This window comes from Peromyscus maniculatus, chromosome 4 (assembly GCF_049852395.1).
Source record: "Peromyscus maniculatus bairdii isolate BWxNUB_F1_BW_parent chromosome 4, HU_Pman_BW_mat_3.1, whole genome shotgun sequence".
NCBI classification, from domain to species: domain Eukaryota; kingdom Metazoa; phylum Chordata; class Mammalia; order Rodentia; family Cricetidae; genus Peromyscus; species Peromyscus maniculatus.
This window is the reverse complement of record NC_134855.1, coordinates 98,587,203-98,600,440: the sequence shown is the minus strand read 5'-3', so window position 1 is coordinate 98,600,440 and position 13,238 is coordinate 98,587,203. Positions and strand designations below refer to the sequence as shown.

General features: G+C 43.0%; 1 protein-coding gene and 1 pseudogene across 9 annotated transcripts in view; one reads left to right on the top strand and one right to left on the bottom strand.

Annotated features, from left to right (window-relative positions):
* Positions 1-2,440: 2,440 nt before the first annotated feature.
* On the bottom strand, positions 2,441-9,445 carry LOC102903409 (ADP/ATP translocase 2 pseudogene; annotated as a pseudogene).
* The window catches only part of Ttbk2 (tau tubulin kinase 2), a 132,888-nt gene continuing 128,959 nt past the window's right edge, over positions 9,310-13,238 (top strand). For 2 of the 9 annotated variants that reach the window (XM_042276029.2, XM_042276035.2), the window contains exon 1: positions 9,310-9,536. In XM_042276029.2, the coding sequence (XP_042131963.1) occupies positions 9,471-9,536 (66 nt within the window). In that variant the 5' untranslated portion in view covers positions 9,310-9,470. Of the gene's footprint in view, positions 9,630-9,686; positions 9,946-10,319; positions 10,576-13,238 lie in introns of those variants that run through there. The other 7 variants (XM_076570457.1, XM_076570462.1, XM_076570458.1 and 4 more) reach the window with 7 other exon arrangements.

Here is a 13,238-nt window from a genome sequence, read left to right as displayed (position 1 = left end):
ATTAAGATTAACCATCACAGACAAGCAATATAGAAAGATAGAAAACAAAGCACTCAAAATTCAGATCAAGAAAGAATGGCACACAGGTTTAAGGTTTATTGTTTTAGTCTACTTTCCTCTCATGCTGCTATCATTCAGAACACCTTGTTATAATCAAACTGAGGTCTTTTTGTTAAGCCTCAGTGTTACAGGAATCTTAAAACGGTAAAAGAAATTGTAGTATCACAGTAATCACAAAACAAAAATCTAAAGTAGACAAACAGAAAATAGTAAGGGATCAAAACTGGAGAAATCGCTGGGCGGTGGTGGCGCACGCCTTTAATCCCAGCACTCAGGAGGCAGAGCCAGGCGGATCTCTGTGAGTTCGAGGCCAGCCTGGACTACCAAGTGAGTTCCAAGAAAGGCGCAAAGCTGCACAGAGAAACCCTGTCTCAAAAAAAAAAAAAAAAAAAAAAAAAAAAAAACTGGAGAAATCACTTAGCCAATAGGAAGTCTAAGAGAGGGAGAAAGAAAGGCACTCAAAACTAGAAGGTAAGTCTCGTAATTGCTGTGTTAAGGCCTTACGATCATATAGCTAACTTGAATGAAAAGAATTCTTCATTTATAAGACACAGAGTGATTAAATTAAATACGACTATACCCAAGTTATGTTGCTTACAAGGAAGTTATTTCACCTTTAATAGGCATGGGGGGGGGGGCAGGGGGATGGCCCAGCCAGTAAAGGCACTTGCCACTAAGCCTAACAATCTGAGTTCCATCCCCAGACCCCACATGGTAGTGAAGTATAAGGAAGAAACCACGTGTTAGTGCTGATTTAGTGATTTACTTAACGCACTGACTGCTTGTACTGCCTGTTCACCAAGCATGACGGCACTTGCCACCTGGAACAGAATGACCTAGAGAAAAAGCTGAAACAATGGGCCATTGCCCTTGACAACCTGCTGACGGCCACATACATTTCTGTAAAATCTTGCTTGCTTGCCCACCCCACCTTGTGGTTTTAGAATATAAAAGGGGAATGCAAACGACCCAGGATCGAAGCCTTTCAAGAGCTGTCCTGGATTTGGTCCACTGGTGACTTCTATTTACATTGATGTTGGAATGCTTATTCCAGAAAGATTCCCACAGCAGTAGAAGGAGAGAAGAACTGAGTATGCCTGCGGTCCTCTGACCTCCACATGTGCACCATAGCACACAGGCAGCTATACACAAACACACACATACATACATGCAAAAAAATAGTGCCCAAAACAAAACAAGATATGCAGGCACTGGGTGTGAAGAAATGAAATAAGATACTCCATGCAAATGGAATCCAACCCACCCTCCCAAAAAAAGAAATCAAGAGTAGTTGTATGAGAGAAGTACACTCTAAATCAAAAGCTATAAAAACAGAGGAACTGGGCCAGTTACTGAGTAGACTGGGGAGGAAGGTCATTTGAGCCAATAAATTTGAGCACAGCCTGGGCAACATGGTGTGTGACCCTGCCTCAGTGGGGAAAGGGAAGATAATGATACGGAGTCAACTCAGCAGGAGGAATTAACTATCAAAAAGACATGTACCAATATTACACTACCCAGATAAACAAAGCATGGCATTCATATACCTAGGGGAGATGGACAATAACTACGAGGGACTCAGGGAGGGGGCTGAGGCTGAGTAATGGGTTGTAGCTCTAGTTGGCTCAGAATCACTGGACCAAGCACCCATCTCCAACTGGACAGTCTCCTATATATCAGCAATCCGACTTATAAAGAGCAAGTATAATAGCTCACATGACAGAATGTGCTGAGGACAGACAGCAACTCCCCTAGAATGCGGCCCTGGAACCAGGAAGCCAAATTCTGCTGCTATGCTTTTACCAGTGCTAAAGTAAATTTACTAAGATTGTACTCCCAAGCCAGCGGAGATGGCACCCACTTTTAATCTTAGAGACAGACCAGTGGGTCTCTATGAGTTCGATGCCAACCTGGTCTACCTTTAGAGTCCCGGGACAAAATAAATTGTAATAAATAAATGAATAAGGTATGCTCTCTCTTCTGAGATCTTGACACTTTTGGATTTTTTTTTTTTTGTTTTGGTTTGGTGTTTTGTTTGTTCTTCAATAAAATCTCAGTGTAGCCATGGCTGTCCTGGAACTGCTCTGTAGATCAGGCTGACCTCAAACTCAGAGATCTGCCTGCCTCTGCCTCCCGAGTGCTGAAATTAAAGGTGTGCACCACCACCACCTGGCTTGACACTTTTTTTTCTTTAGATATTATTTATCTCTTCAATTTGTATTATCAGGAGTGACTGAAATAAAAAAAACATAATTGAATCCCATCATTGTTGTCATTATGGAAATGGCTTTAAGAGAAAACTGGTCAGATGAATATTATTGTCTTTCAACTGGTAAAATGTTGCCATTGATAAAACAGACAAGCCCAGAGACTCTGTCCAGAATGTTCAAGATATGGTGTATTATACAACATGCCTGTTCTCAGGGAGAACACCTAAGACATAATTGTACTTCTTGATCTTGTCATACAAGACAAGTACAAAGGCACCACCCATTCCCCTGAGAATGTTGGACAATGCACCCTTGAAAAAAGCCTTGCTTCCTTCATCACAAGCAATCTTCCTCCAGCAGTCAGTCATGCCTGTACACCATTAGTCCTTTGTGTCCTGACTGCGTCATCACACCATGGCAAACCGTGTCAAAGGGATAGGAAGTCAGGCCAGCAACAGTAGTGACAGATTGTGCAATCAATCATCCAGCTGATGAGGATGTGAGTATTCTTGGGATCTGGAAGCATTATTCCCTTTGCAGTGTCACAGATATCAAAGCAGGCAGTTCAGTAGATGATAATGCCCTGTACTGACACATTAAAGCCTTGGTACGGGCTCCTAGTCCCATAAGATTTGTAGATCTTAACCAGGCAGTCACCAGCCTTTGAATTCCCTTTCAGCTCCAGCTTTGCCTACATCAGCTGCTAGACAGGTATGGGCAAAATCAAGAGGGTACACAAAGCACAAGGATGTGGTCCCAGTGGAACCATCTGATGCAGGTTCCCAGCAAAGTAGTGCCAAAACTGGGTCCTTTTGTCCACACCACCCAAAAAGATCTGTTTGTATTTATCTTTGAAGGCAAAGTTGAGAGCCTGCATGGGGAAGTATCTGATGACATTAACCAGGTTACCACGCCAGAAGGACAGGACTCCCTGTTCCTTGGGGTTACGAACCACGCAGTCTATAATGCCCTTGTATTGCTTATCTCTGTGATTTGCTTGCTGGCATGCTGCACTTGCAGCAGCAACTTGACCTGTTTGATGGGCACTACCACCGTCTTGGAGATGGTCGTGGCCACTCCACCTGCCAAGAAGTTCTTGGCGAAGGACACAGCAGCATCTGTTATGTTGAAAGAAAAAGAAAAGGCAGAGGACTGCAGGACAGGACTGGGTTGACAACCGGCTTTGATTCCCAGACTCTGGGAGACACTTTGTTTTTAAACAATTAACCCTGATCATGTTTCTGGGTAGGCCTTCAAGAAATCAATAAAGCAATAAAGCAATATATAACCATCTTAAAGTAGATTAAAAAAAAAAAGCAAACCCAGGTTGGACAGATGACTCAGTGGTTAAGAGCATGTGTTATTCTTGCAGAGGATGGAAATTTTGTTTGTTTGTTTGTTTCTTTGTTTGTTTCTCAAGACAGGGTGTAGCTGAAGTTTTTCTGTGTCCCCCAGTCTGCAGCCATTCAGACCCAAGTAAACACACAGAGGCTTATATTAATTAAAACTGCTCGGCCATTAGCTCAGGCTTACAACTGACTAGCTCTTACACTTAAACTTAGCCCATTTCTGTTAATCTATATGTCGCCACATGTTCTGTGGCTTTACCTGTGTGCCTGGACGGCGGGCTGGCATCTCCCGACTCAGCCTTCCTTTTCCCAGAATTCTCCTTGTCTACTTATCCTGCCTATACTTCCTGCCTGGCTACTGGGCAATCAGCATTTTATTTATCAACCAATCAGAGCAACACATTCACAGCATACAGAGCAATATCACCCATCAACAGGGTTTCTCTGTATAACAGTCCTGTCTGTTCTGGAACTTCCTTTGTAGACCAGGCCAGCCCCGAACTCACTGAGATCCACCTGCCTCTGACTCCTGAGTGCTGGGATTAAAGGCATGTGTCACCACTGCCCAGTTGCCTGGCTGCAAGGATGGAAATTTGATTTCCAGCACCCACATCAAGTACTTCTTTATTGACATGCATACACCTACACACACACATACACACACACACACACACATTACAAGTAAAATGTTTTCTAAGGCAAAGCTAGAAGTACTTGGGAGCATGTGTTTGGAAGTGGATACAAAGTATGAAAGCATGTATATAGCTTGTGTTTATTAGTATTTAACTTTCATTAATCAGTTTGCAGTGCTGAGGATCAAACCCAGGACTTTGAGCATGCCAGGCATGTGCTCAAGTGTTGAGCTATATGCCCACTCCAAGCATTAATTTTTGCAAAAATAGGTTCGTGGGTTTTGTTGTTGTTGTTTGGATTGGTTGTTTTTTTATTTTTGTTTTGTTTTGTTGTTTTGGTTTAATAATTGAGTGTTCCTTAAATATTAAATGGAAGTAGGAAGTATGAAGGATTACACACAGCTTATAATAATGTGTACAAAACTGAAATTCAAAATAGAACAGTAGAAAATATGGGATCCACATCTTAATTCTTCATATGATGTTATACAGCAACCTTCATGTAAGTATATAATACATTTCTGGAAATTTTATCTGAAATCTACGAATATTTTTATCATGTAGAATATATTATGCCCAAATAAAACTACTAGAAAATAAGTTACAATAATATTTATCAAGATAATCATCATCCTGTCTCAAAAATTATTTTAAAAACAATTTAATAAAAAATATAATAAAAAATAATATAATAAAAACCTCTAACTAGGAAGTAACTGAGTACTGCTTGCAGTGGTAGACTCTGATCACTAGGGTGCGCTATTAGCATTGCCAGCCAGCCCGACTGTCAGAGTCTGAGTGGAGAGGGAATCTACAACCCTACAAGTCACAGAACTTTTTCTTGGCTGTCGAAAGGCATATGTCACCAGGAATCACAGCACCATCTCACCATTTCTCTTTAAAACTGAGCATGAAGCCTGGCACAGTGGGCACAGGCCCGTCATCCCAGCACTTGGGAAATGGAGGCAGGAGTAAGATGGGGACAATGAGGTTAACCTGTGGTGGTGGTGGGACTTAGTCTCAAAACAAAAAACAACAAAGAAAAACAACAACACAAACAAACCAATGAACCAACCACACCTACAGGGATACAATGATGTATTATTGGATGACTTTCCTGTTGCCAGAACAGGGACCAAAACCAAACAAAACTCTTTGAGCATGCAATTTCCAGTATCCAAATAAACAACAAGAAACTGAGCAAATGTAGAATTCGTTCTTCTAAAAACCTTAACTGTTACGCTGGGACTACAGCTCAGTGATAAAACACTTGCCTATTATGTGTGTAGTTCTAGGTTCAATCCCTAGGACTTTAGGTCCTAAACTTTTTTTTTTTTTTTTTTTTGAGACAGGGTTTCTCTGTGTAGCTTTGGAGCCTTTTCTGGATCTCACTCTGTAGCCCAGGCTGGCCTCGAACTCCCAGAGATCCGTCTGCTTCTGCCTTCCGACTGCTGGTATTAAAGGTGTGTGCCACCACAGCCTGTTGCGGGGGGGTGGGAGGGGGTGGGGGGTGGGGGGGGGGCGGCAGCTTTTTAATTGTTAACTTTAATGACCTCATTAATCTGAGTCTCATAAAAAGTTAAGGAAAAGTGGCACCAGGGTAAGAAATAACTCTAATTAGAACAGAGTTGTCTCCTCCTTTCCTTTGCTGTGCTAGGGGTCAATCCCAGGGCCTATCAGCTTGTAGTCAAATGGTCCATTACTGATCACACCTTAACATTACTTTATAAGTGTATTTATTTTAACTTTACTTTTTTGTCAGTCTCAATACTCCTTTATATTATAGCTGATTTTAATTGCCATCAAACCCAAATTGATATTCAATAAATTGAAATGCCCCAAATTATGGTTACTTTATCTAGCTATCCAACATTTTTCTCTTGCCTTATTCTTTTTATTTGGATTTTCACATTTTTGAAATAAAGCCTATCACCACTAAATGATGAACTTTCAAAAATTAACAAAAATGACATCAGAACTCAAATATTTAGGGTGGCTCATAGAATTGATGTGAGTGTGCTTCTGTTAAAGACAGTGCAGCAGAGCCGCTCAGACCAGCGTCTCACTCCCTGTATTGTTTAGTGACTCCTGTTAGAGTCTAAACATGCTACAGACCCCCAAAGCAGCAGCTACTACACTGCGCTCTATGGGATTTGCATATTTACTAAGTACACTGCAAAACCCCGAACTAAGTTTTGTATTTGTTTTTTCAGTACCTAGCAAAGTAGTCCATCCTATGAAAATTTGTTTATAGAGATCTTGTGGATTGAGCAATGTTTAAATAGAAACTAGTTCGATGAAAAACTGAAAGGCGAAGCCTGTTTGGTGGTGTGCAGAAGCATTTGTACACTCCACTACTGAGTTTCAGGTTTCAGAGCACTGTGTATTCAGTTTGAAAAACAGCTTGACAGCTGTAATGAGATCGAATTAATGCACACTTATGAGTGTGCAGTTCTGAGGTCTGAGAGGCCTTATTTTTGCTCTTTTTTGACCCCAGGATTGAACACAAAACATTATCCATGATAACCCGGTGCTCCCCCAGAGGGCTCCGTGTTTAGCCCTGGGAGACTTAGTTTTTGCTTTTCTGTGCTGTGTTAGTTACTTCTCTTGCCGTGCTGACAAACTCCCTGACAGAAGCAGTGTAAGGAAAGGTTTATTTTGGTTCATAGTTCAAAGTTCCAGTCCTTTGTGGAGGGACAAGCTGTGGAGTTTGAGATGTCTGGTCACCTTGTATCTGTAGTCAGCGAAGCAGAAAGAGATGAATGCTGCTCTTTAACTCACTTTCTGACCTTGCTTTTCTGCGCGTGCGCGCACACACACACACACACACACACACACACACACACACACACACACACACACTGTCAGCATCTGCACTGGGGGTGGAAGGTAGGGGGGTGGGGTTGGGGGGCGGGCTTTGCCATTCTCATGTGTCTGAGGTTTAGGGTCCTTGCCATGGCCACGCCCATGTCAACAGTACACATTCACTCAAGCTTCCTCTGCTCCCCACAGTGCTGCCTGAATTCAGGGATCACTGAATTCCTCAACTAACCTAATCTAGATAATCCCTCATAGACAAGCCAAGAGTTTGCCCCTGGTGACTCTAGACGCTGTCAAGTTGACAACCGATATTAACCATCACAGTCGCAGGGGACTGAAATCAACACATTCTTCACCTCTAGCCCAGGGGAAATTTTTAAAGAAAAAGGAGGAAAGAATGGCAAGCATCTCCTTTCCTTCATCTTCACACTGATCCACACTGTGTGTGATGTTGGGGCTGGGGATGTGGTTCTGGAGTAGTGTGCTTGTCCTGCTAGGGCACAACAAACAAACAGAACATTCTGTAATGTCCTGGTAACCACGTGCTATAAAAGAGCCACCTAGGTCATTTCCTGTTGAGATCAGGGGAACTTTACAAAATGGTACCTAGATGTGGTAGAGTAGCTCACACATGGAAGGACAGGGAAAGAAAAGATCATTCAGTGTGTTATTTATGTCATGCTAGAACAAAGGGGAAAAAAACTATTGTAAGGTTCATTATGTCTTGTACGGAGACTTCCGGGTATAAAACTGAATTTTACTATTCTAGAGTAGTTTGTAAGATTCTTCACAAATCCAAGTTTTGTTCCTTTACACATCCCAGGGCACCTCAGACTTGAGTCATTCATCTTTATTTTCCCAAGTCTTCCTTTATTAGTTATCCATCACCACACAGCCAATCAGTATTTAAGGCAATAGCAAACATTTATTTTTGATGCTGGGGATTGGACCTTAAACGTTTATTGTATCACGTTGTTTTTGTGGGGCTGAATTTGGGGAGAGGCTTACTTAGCTGATTCTGGCTTTGGCTTGTTTTACAAGTTAGTTGTCAAGATGCTAAATGGAAACTGCAATTCCAGCATGCCCAAGGCTGAGGCAGGAAGAGCAGAAGTTTGAGGTTATCCTGGGGTACCCAGGGGCTACATTCCATCTTAAAAACAAAACAGTGACGATCGCACAATGAAACCCATTTGTAAACATAAATTTTTTTTAAAAAAATTCTACCTGGTGTGGTAGCACGTTTATAATAAATCATGGAAAAAAGCATTTTTCTGCTTTCAGCAGTAGAAACAAAACAATTTGGCAACTTCTTTATGTTGAATAGAACAAGATGACTTCATCATCAGTTGCCTTTGAATGTATTTTGTTCTACTTTTTGTCCAAGAATCTGAACATGACAAGCAGTAAAGATGTCTCCTGATCGGAAAGAACATAAAGAGGCTGGTATTTCCTCAACAGGAAGAACATTTCTGTCCTTTAAGAAGATAATTAAAAGTGAAGCGTTACAATTCATCTCATCCTTTCTCTCCATCGCAAACACGTGGCAATCATTGTAACTGTTAGGGAGAAAGAGCACTGGACATGCGGTATTTAAACAGACATTCGTTTTGTAGTCTTGGCAAAGTTAACTCTTAATTTTTAATGTCTACACAATGGCCAGTAAAGATAGGAGGGTGACTTACTCTTAGCTTTTTGTTTTGTTTTTCACCAAAGAGCTTGGCACCCATTCAACACGAAATATAAATGTCTCCCACACAGCCTCCATGCTCCACCCTTGGTAGTCAGTCTCTGTATGTCTTTGAGCCACTCCTGCAAACTCCAGCTTCGAGTCCCAGACTGGTCCACGCGAAGGGCTGTGCATTGTGTTTTTTCGTAGGTTGTGAAGGGGTACTCCCTTCTCCAGGCTGACGTCTTTGCAACTCCTTTCTTTCCTCCTCACACCTACCGGTCTCCCGGCCCTGGCCAGGAGCTCAGGTTAAGATTCTGGGGACAGCGCCCATTCCTCAGATCCTGGCGGCTTTAGGTCTGAGCAGGGGAGTAGACCTTAAACGACGACCCGGCCTCACGATTCTCGTCGAGACTGCCTCAAGTGACAAAGTATTTCCAATTCTCTTCCAAAGGGCCCAACTCTGTGGCCACAAGCACGCTGAACTAGGAGAATACCTACTCATGCTCGCTCTCAGAAGCTCTGCGCCCTATGTCTCTATTCAGGACAGGCCGGCCGTTGCGGCGGAGACTGGAACTACAAGTCCCAGAATCCCCGCGCGCACGCGCACGGTCATTGTGATGCTCCTTTCCCGGTAACTCGCCCTCTCAGGCAAACCTGAAGATAGCGGCAATTCTCCGGTGGGGGGCGGAGACGCTCTCGGCTCATTTCTCCGCCCCCTCCCTGATAGGCAATGGGACTAGCCAACCGACGCCACGGGCTGGGAACGTGCTCTCCAATCAGCACCCGCGGCGGAGAGGTGGGCGGTGCGCGCTGGCAGGGCAGGTGGGCTAGGCTGTGCGGCTTGCGGGGGGGAGAGTAACGTCGGGCCGGGTCAGCGGGCGCTGCAGTAGTCGCCGCAGCGGCTATGGGAGCGGTGGGGACGAGGCGGCGGCGGCGGCGGCAGGAGGAGGTGCAGGGGCTGGCACGAGTGCAGCGGCCCGGGGAGGCCCGCAGCAACACCCGCAGCCGCCGCCGCCGCCTTTAGACGCGGACGGCACCCGAGGGGACCGCCGGCCGTCTAAGCCGCGCTCGGGTCCCGCCGCAGTGGGCGGCGGGGGATGGGCAGGCGGCGGCGGGCCAGCCTGCTGAGCAGTGACTCCCGCCGGTGCGGACCCTGAGCTGAACCCCAGTCCTCCGCCGGAGATCCTGCGTCCGCCTCGGCCCAGGTAGGACACACCCCCGAGCCCCAGGGCGTCTCCAAGTAGCCGTTCTGCGTCCGCCGCACCCCTCGCCCAACCCTACCGAGGCATGGAGGAGAGGCTGCCTGAGACCCCTGGGTCTCTGCCCACGCCCTGGGCTGGCGCCAGACCCAAATTGGTCCTCATCCCAGAGACCGTTCTGGTTCTGCCCCATTTCCCCGGAGGCTTTGGGTGCCTTCCCTGAACTTGGAGGGTCACGAAGCTGCTTCATCTGTTCTGTGGGTGACCCATATATCACTTGTACTCATGACGCCTCTGATTACCAGGACCGAACAGAGAGGATTTTTTTTTTTTTTTTAATTATGAGCGTTTCATTTTACCTTGCTTTTCTCGCTGTAATGGAAGAGGGACGGGACTACGGAATCTCTTCTCTGTGGGGTAACAAGGAAGGCCGGGACTTTGTAGTACTGAAGTAATGACCAGAGGGATTTGCTTTGACAAAGATGATGCTGTTGATACGCTGGGATGCCGAAAGAGGGACAAAAGAGCCCACGTATACGTACTGTCGAGTCAGAGAAGTAAATAATCAGGGGGATGCTAGGATACTTCATCTTCCGGTGAAGTTCATTTTGTTTCAGTTGTGGCGCTGCCTTAGAGGTAAAAATGACATTGAGTTGTACTTTGCTTTGGATTAAAGTTGATAGGCTTCTCTCCTCTAGCTTTGGAAGCTGTCCTTTGAACATTAAAGAAGATAATTTTATTTTAACCTGTATATGATGGGAAGTTGTTATTTAGTAGAATTGAATTTGTGTGAGAGAGTATATTCTGAATGGACATATGTTTGTACTCAGACTCCAAATACAAGAAGGATTCCGGCTGTGTTTTGTTACAGTGTTTGGTTTTGAGCCATTAACAGTTGCATTGACATTAAACATGGACTGGCCAGGATAGATTGCAAAGATGTATCTGTTTTCTTTTAACTAAATGGACTAGAATAACATTCATTTAAGGGATTTTAAAAAATGAGAATTTTAAAAGTATTTGAGTGGGTTGAATACTTTTTGTCTTGCCACTTTAAAGAAGCTGTAATGACGACAGATATAACAATATGACATCTTGGAGAATCTATCCTGATTTGGATTGTCGTCTATTAAAATTAAAACATAATGAAAGAAATCTTTAATGTAGAGGTTTATATTTCCTGTATGATGAATTTTTAGGAAGACACCAAAAGGTATGCTTGAAGCATGATTGCAAAGGAAAGTTTCTCCAATAGTTTAACGTTATAATGGAATGTTAGAAACTGATTTCTCTCTTTCAGTTTTGGACACATAAAAGACATTGAGGCTCAAACATAATTTCACTAATTTTATTTATAATTTCAAATTGAAACAATTTGATCATGAGTAGGGAGCTGGCTTAGAGAACATATATGTCATTGAGTGAATTCTGTATTGTATATGACTTCAGATTTTTATTGTTAAATAGTGGCTGTTTTAATACCTCAGGAAAGCTGAACAAATTGAACTCAATTATGCAGGACTTTATATATCTTTAAATGGCATGTTAGAAGTGAAATTTGTATAATTTAGACAATTTTAGGGAGTAATTTACACATAAAGCTGCATTAAAATGTGACAGTCATGGTTTATTTAAATTTTTTTAGATAGATTTATTTTTGTGTGTAGAGTATTTTGCCTAAATGTGTGTGCAGTGATAAACTATTGGTTTTTCCAAGTGTTACATTACAAAGTATGGAAGTGTGACACAGCCGAGTTAGTTCTGATCAAGGAATGGAAGTTTCATTTGGTGCTGAGCAGGAAGTTCTTTGTGAGCTACACAACTTTATCAAGTAACACCTATGGATGATACTGCTTTAGTGTTCAGAGGCAGACTTACTGGGTAGTTCAGGCTTCTCTTCAAGGCCCGGTAATCCTCCTTCCTCAGCCTCCCAAGTGCAGGAATTACATGTTTGAACTACCTTTTTTTATGCTGTGCTGGGGTTCAAATTCAGGGCTTCATGCATTCTAGGCAAGCATTCTACTAACTGAGCTGTATCTCCAACTTTTCATTTTATTTTGAAAGAGAGTTTTCCTAAATTGCTCAGGCTGGCCTGGGTCTTATGATCTGCCTGTGTTTGACAGCAGAATAACTAGGCTTGCAAGCATGCACAACCACACCCAGCTCATTAATCTTTAAATGTAAAAAAAAAATTGTGTGTACGTTTGTTTTGCCTGAATGTATGTAATTGTATACATGCCTGGTGCCTGTGGGAGCCCGAAGAAGGTGCCAGATCCTCTGGAACTTGAGTTACTGATGATTGTGAGCTGCCATGTGGGTGACAGGAGCTGAACCCGAGTCCTTTGGAAGAGCAGACAGTGCTCTCAACCACAGAGCCATCTCTAGCCCTCATTGATCTTTTTACACTTCCTTTTTAAAATTTTACTTTCTCCTATTTCAAAATACTTGCCTTAAAAAATAAGGTTGTTGTATTTCCCTTATCTAAGTTATATGATCATCTCAACACTATATTTCTGTTAATATTTGTCTGCAGCTTTCTGCATGTGTTGTATGTTATGGGTACGTTTATACAGTTTCTTTTTTCTTGGACCACTAAGTACCTCAGCTTAGATAGTATCTAAAAATGGTTTTATTAACATTGTTCAATAACTAATAAGGCAGAGATAAGGGAAGAAAAGTAAGAAAAAGAAAAGCCAAAGAGAAAAGCATGATATATACTGATAATGATGTTTGATTTAAAAATTATCTGGATGCAGAATTACATGGTAAACTGGATTAGGACTTCCTTTCTATTGAACTTCCATGGCATTTAATAAATTCAGCATATTCAAAGCTGGAGAGCTGGAAAGTTGGCTCAGTGTTAAGAGCACTTGCTGTTCTTGCAAAGGACCTGGGTTTAGTTCCCAGCACTCACATGGTGGCTCCCTACCATTCATAGCTTCAGTTTCAGGGGATCCAGTGCCTTCTTCTGACCTCCAGACACCAGACTCACAGGTGATGCACAGACATACATGCTGGCAAAACAATCATACAAATAAATAAATTATTCAAAGTAATCTCTTTGAATCTTTGAGTGGTAAGTTGTTGTAGCAGCTGCATACATCCGTTTTTTAAATACTTGCTAAATATTTCCCATGTAATACTGCCATGGGTTAAAGATTCAACAGTAGGGCTGGGCGGTGACTTTGTATGCCTTAATCCCAGCACTTGGGAGCTAAGAGGCAGGTGGATCTCTGTGAGTTTGAGGCCAGCCTGGTCTACAGAGCTAGTTCTAGGACAGCCAAGGCTACACAAAGAAA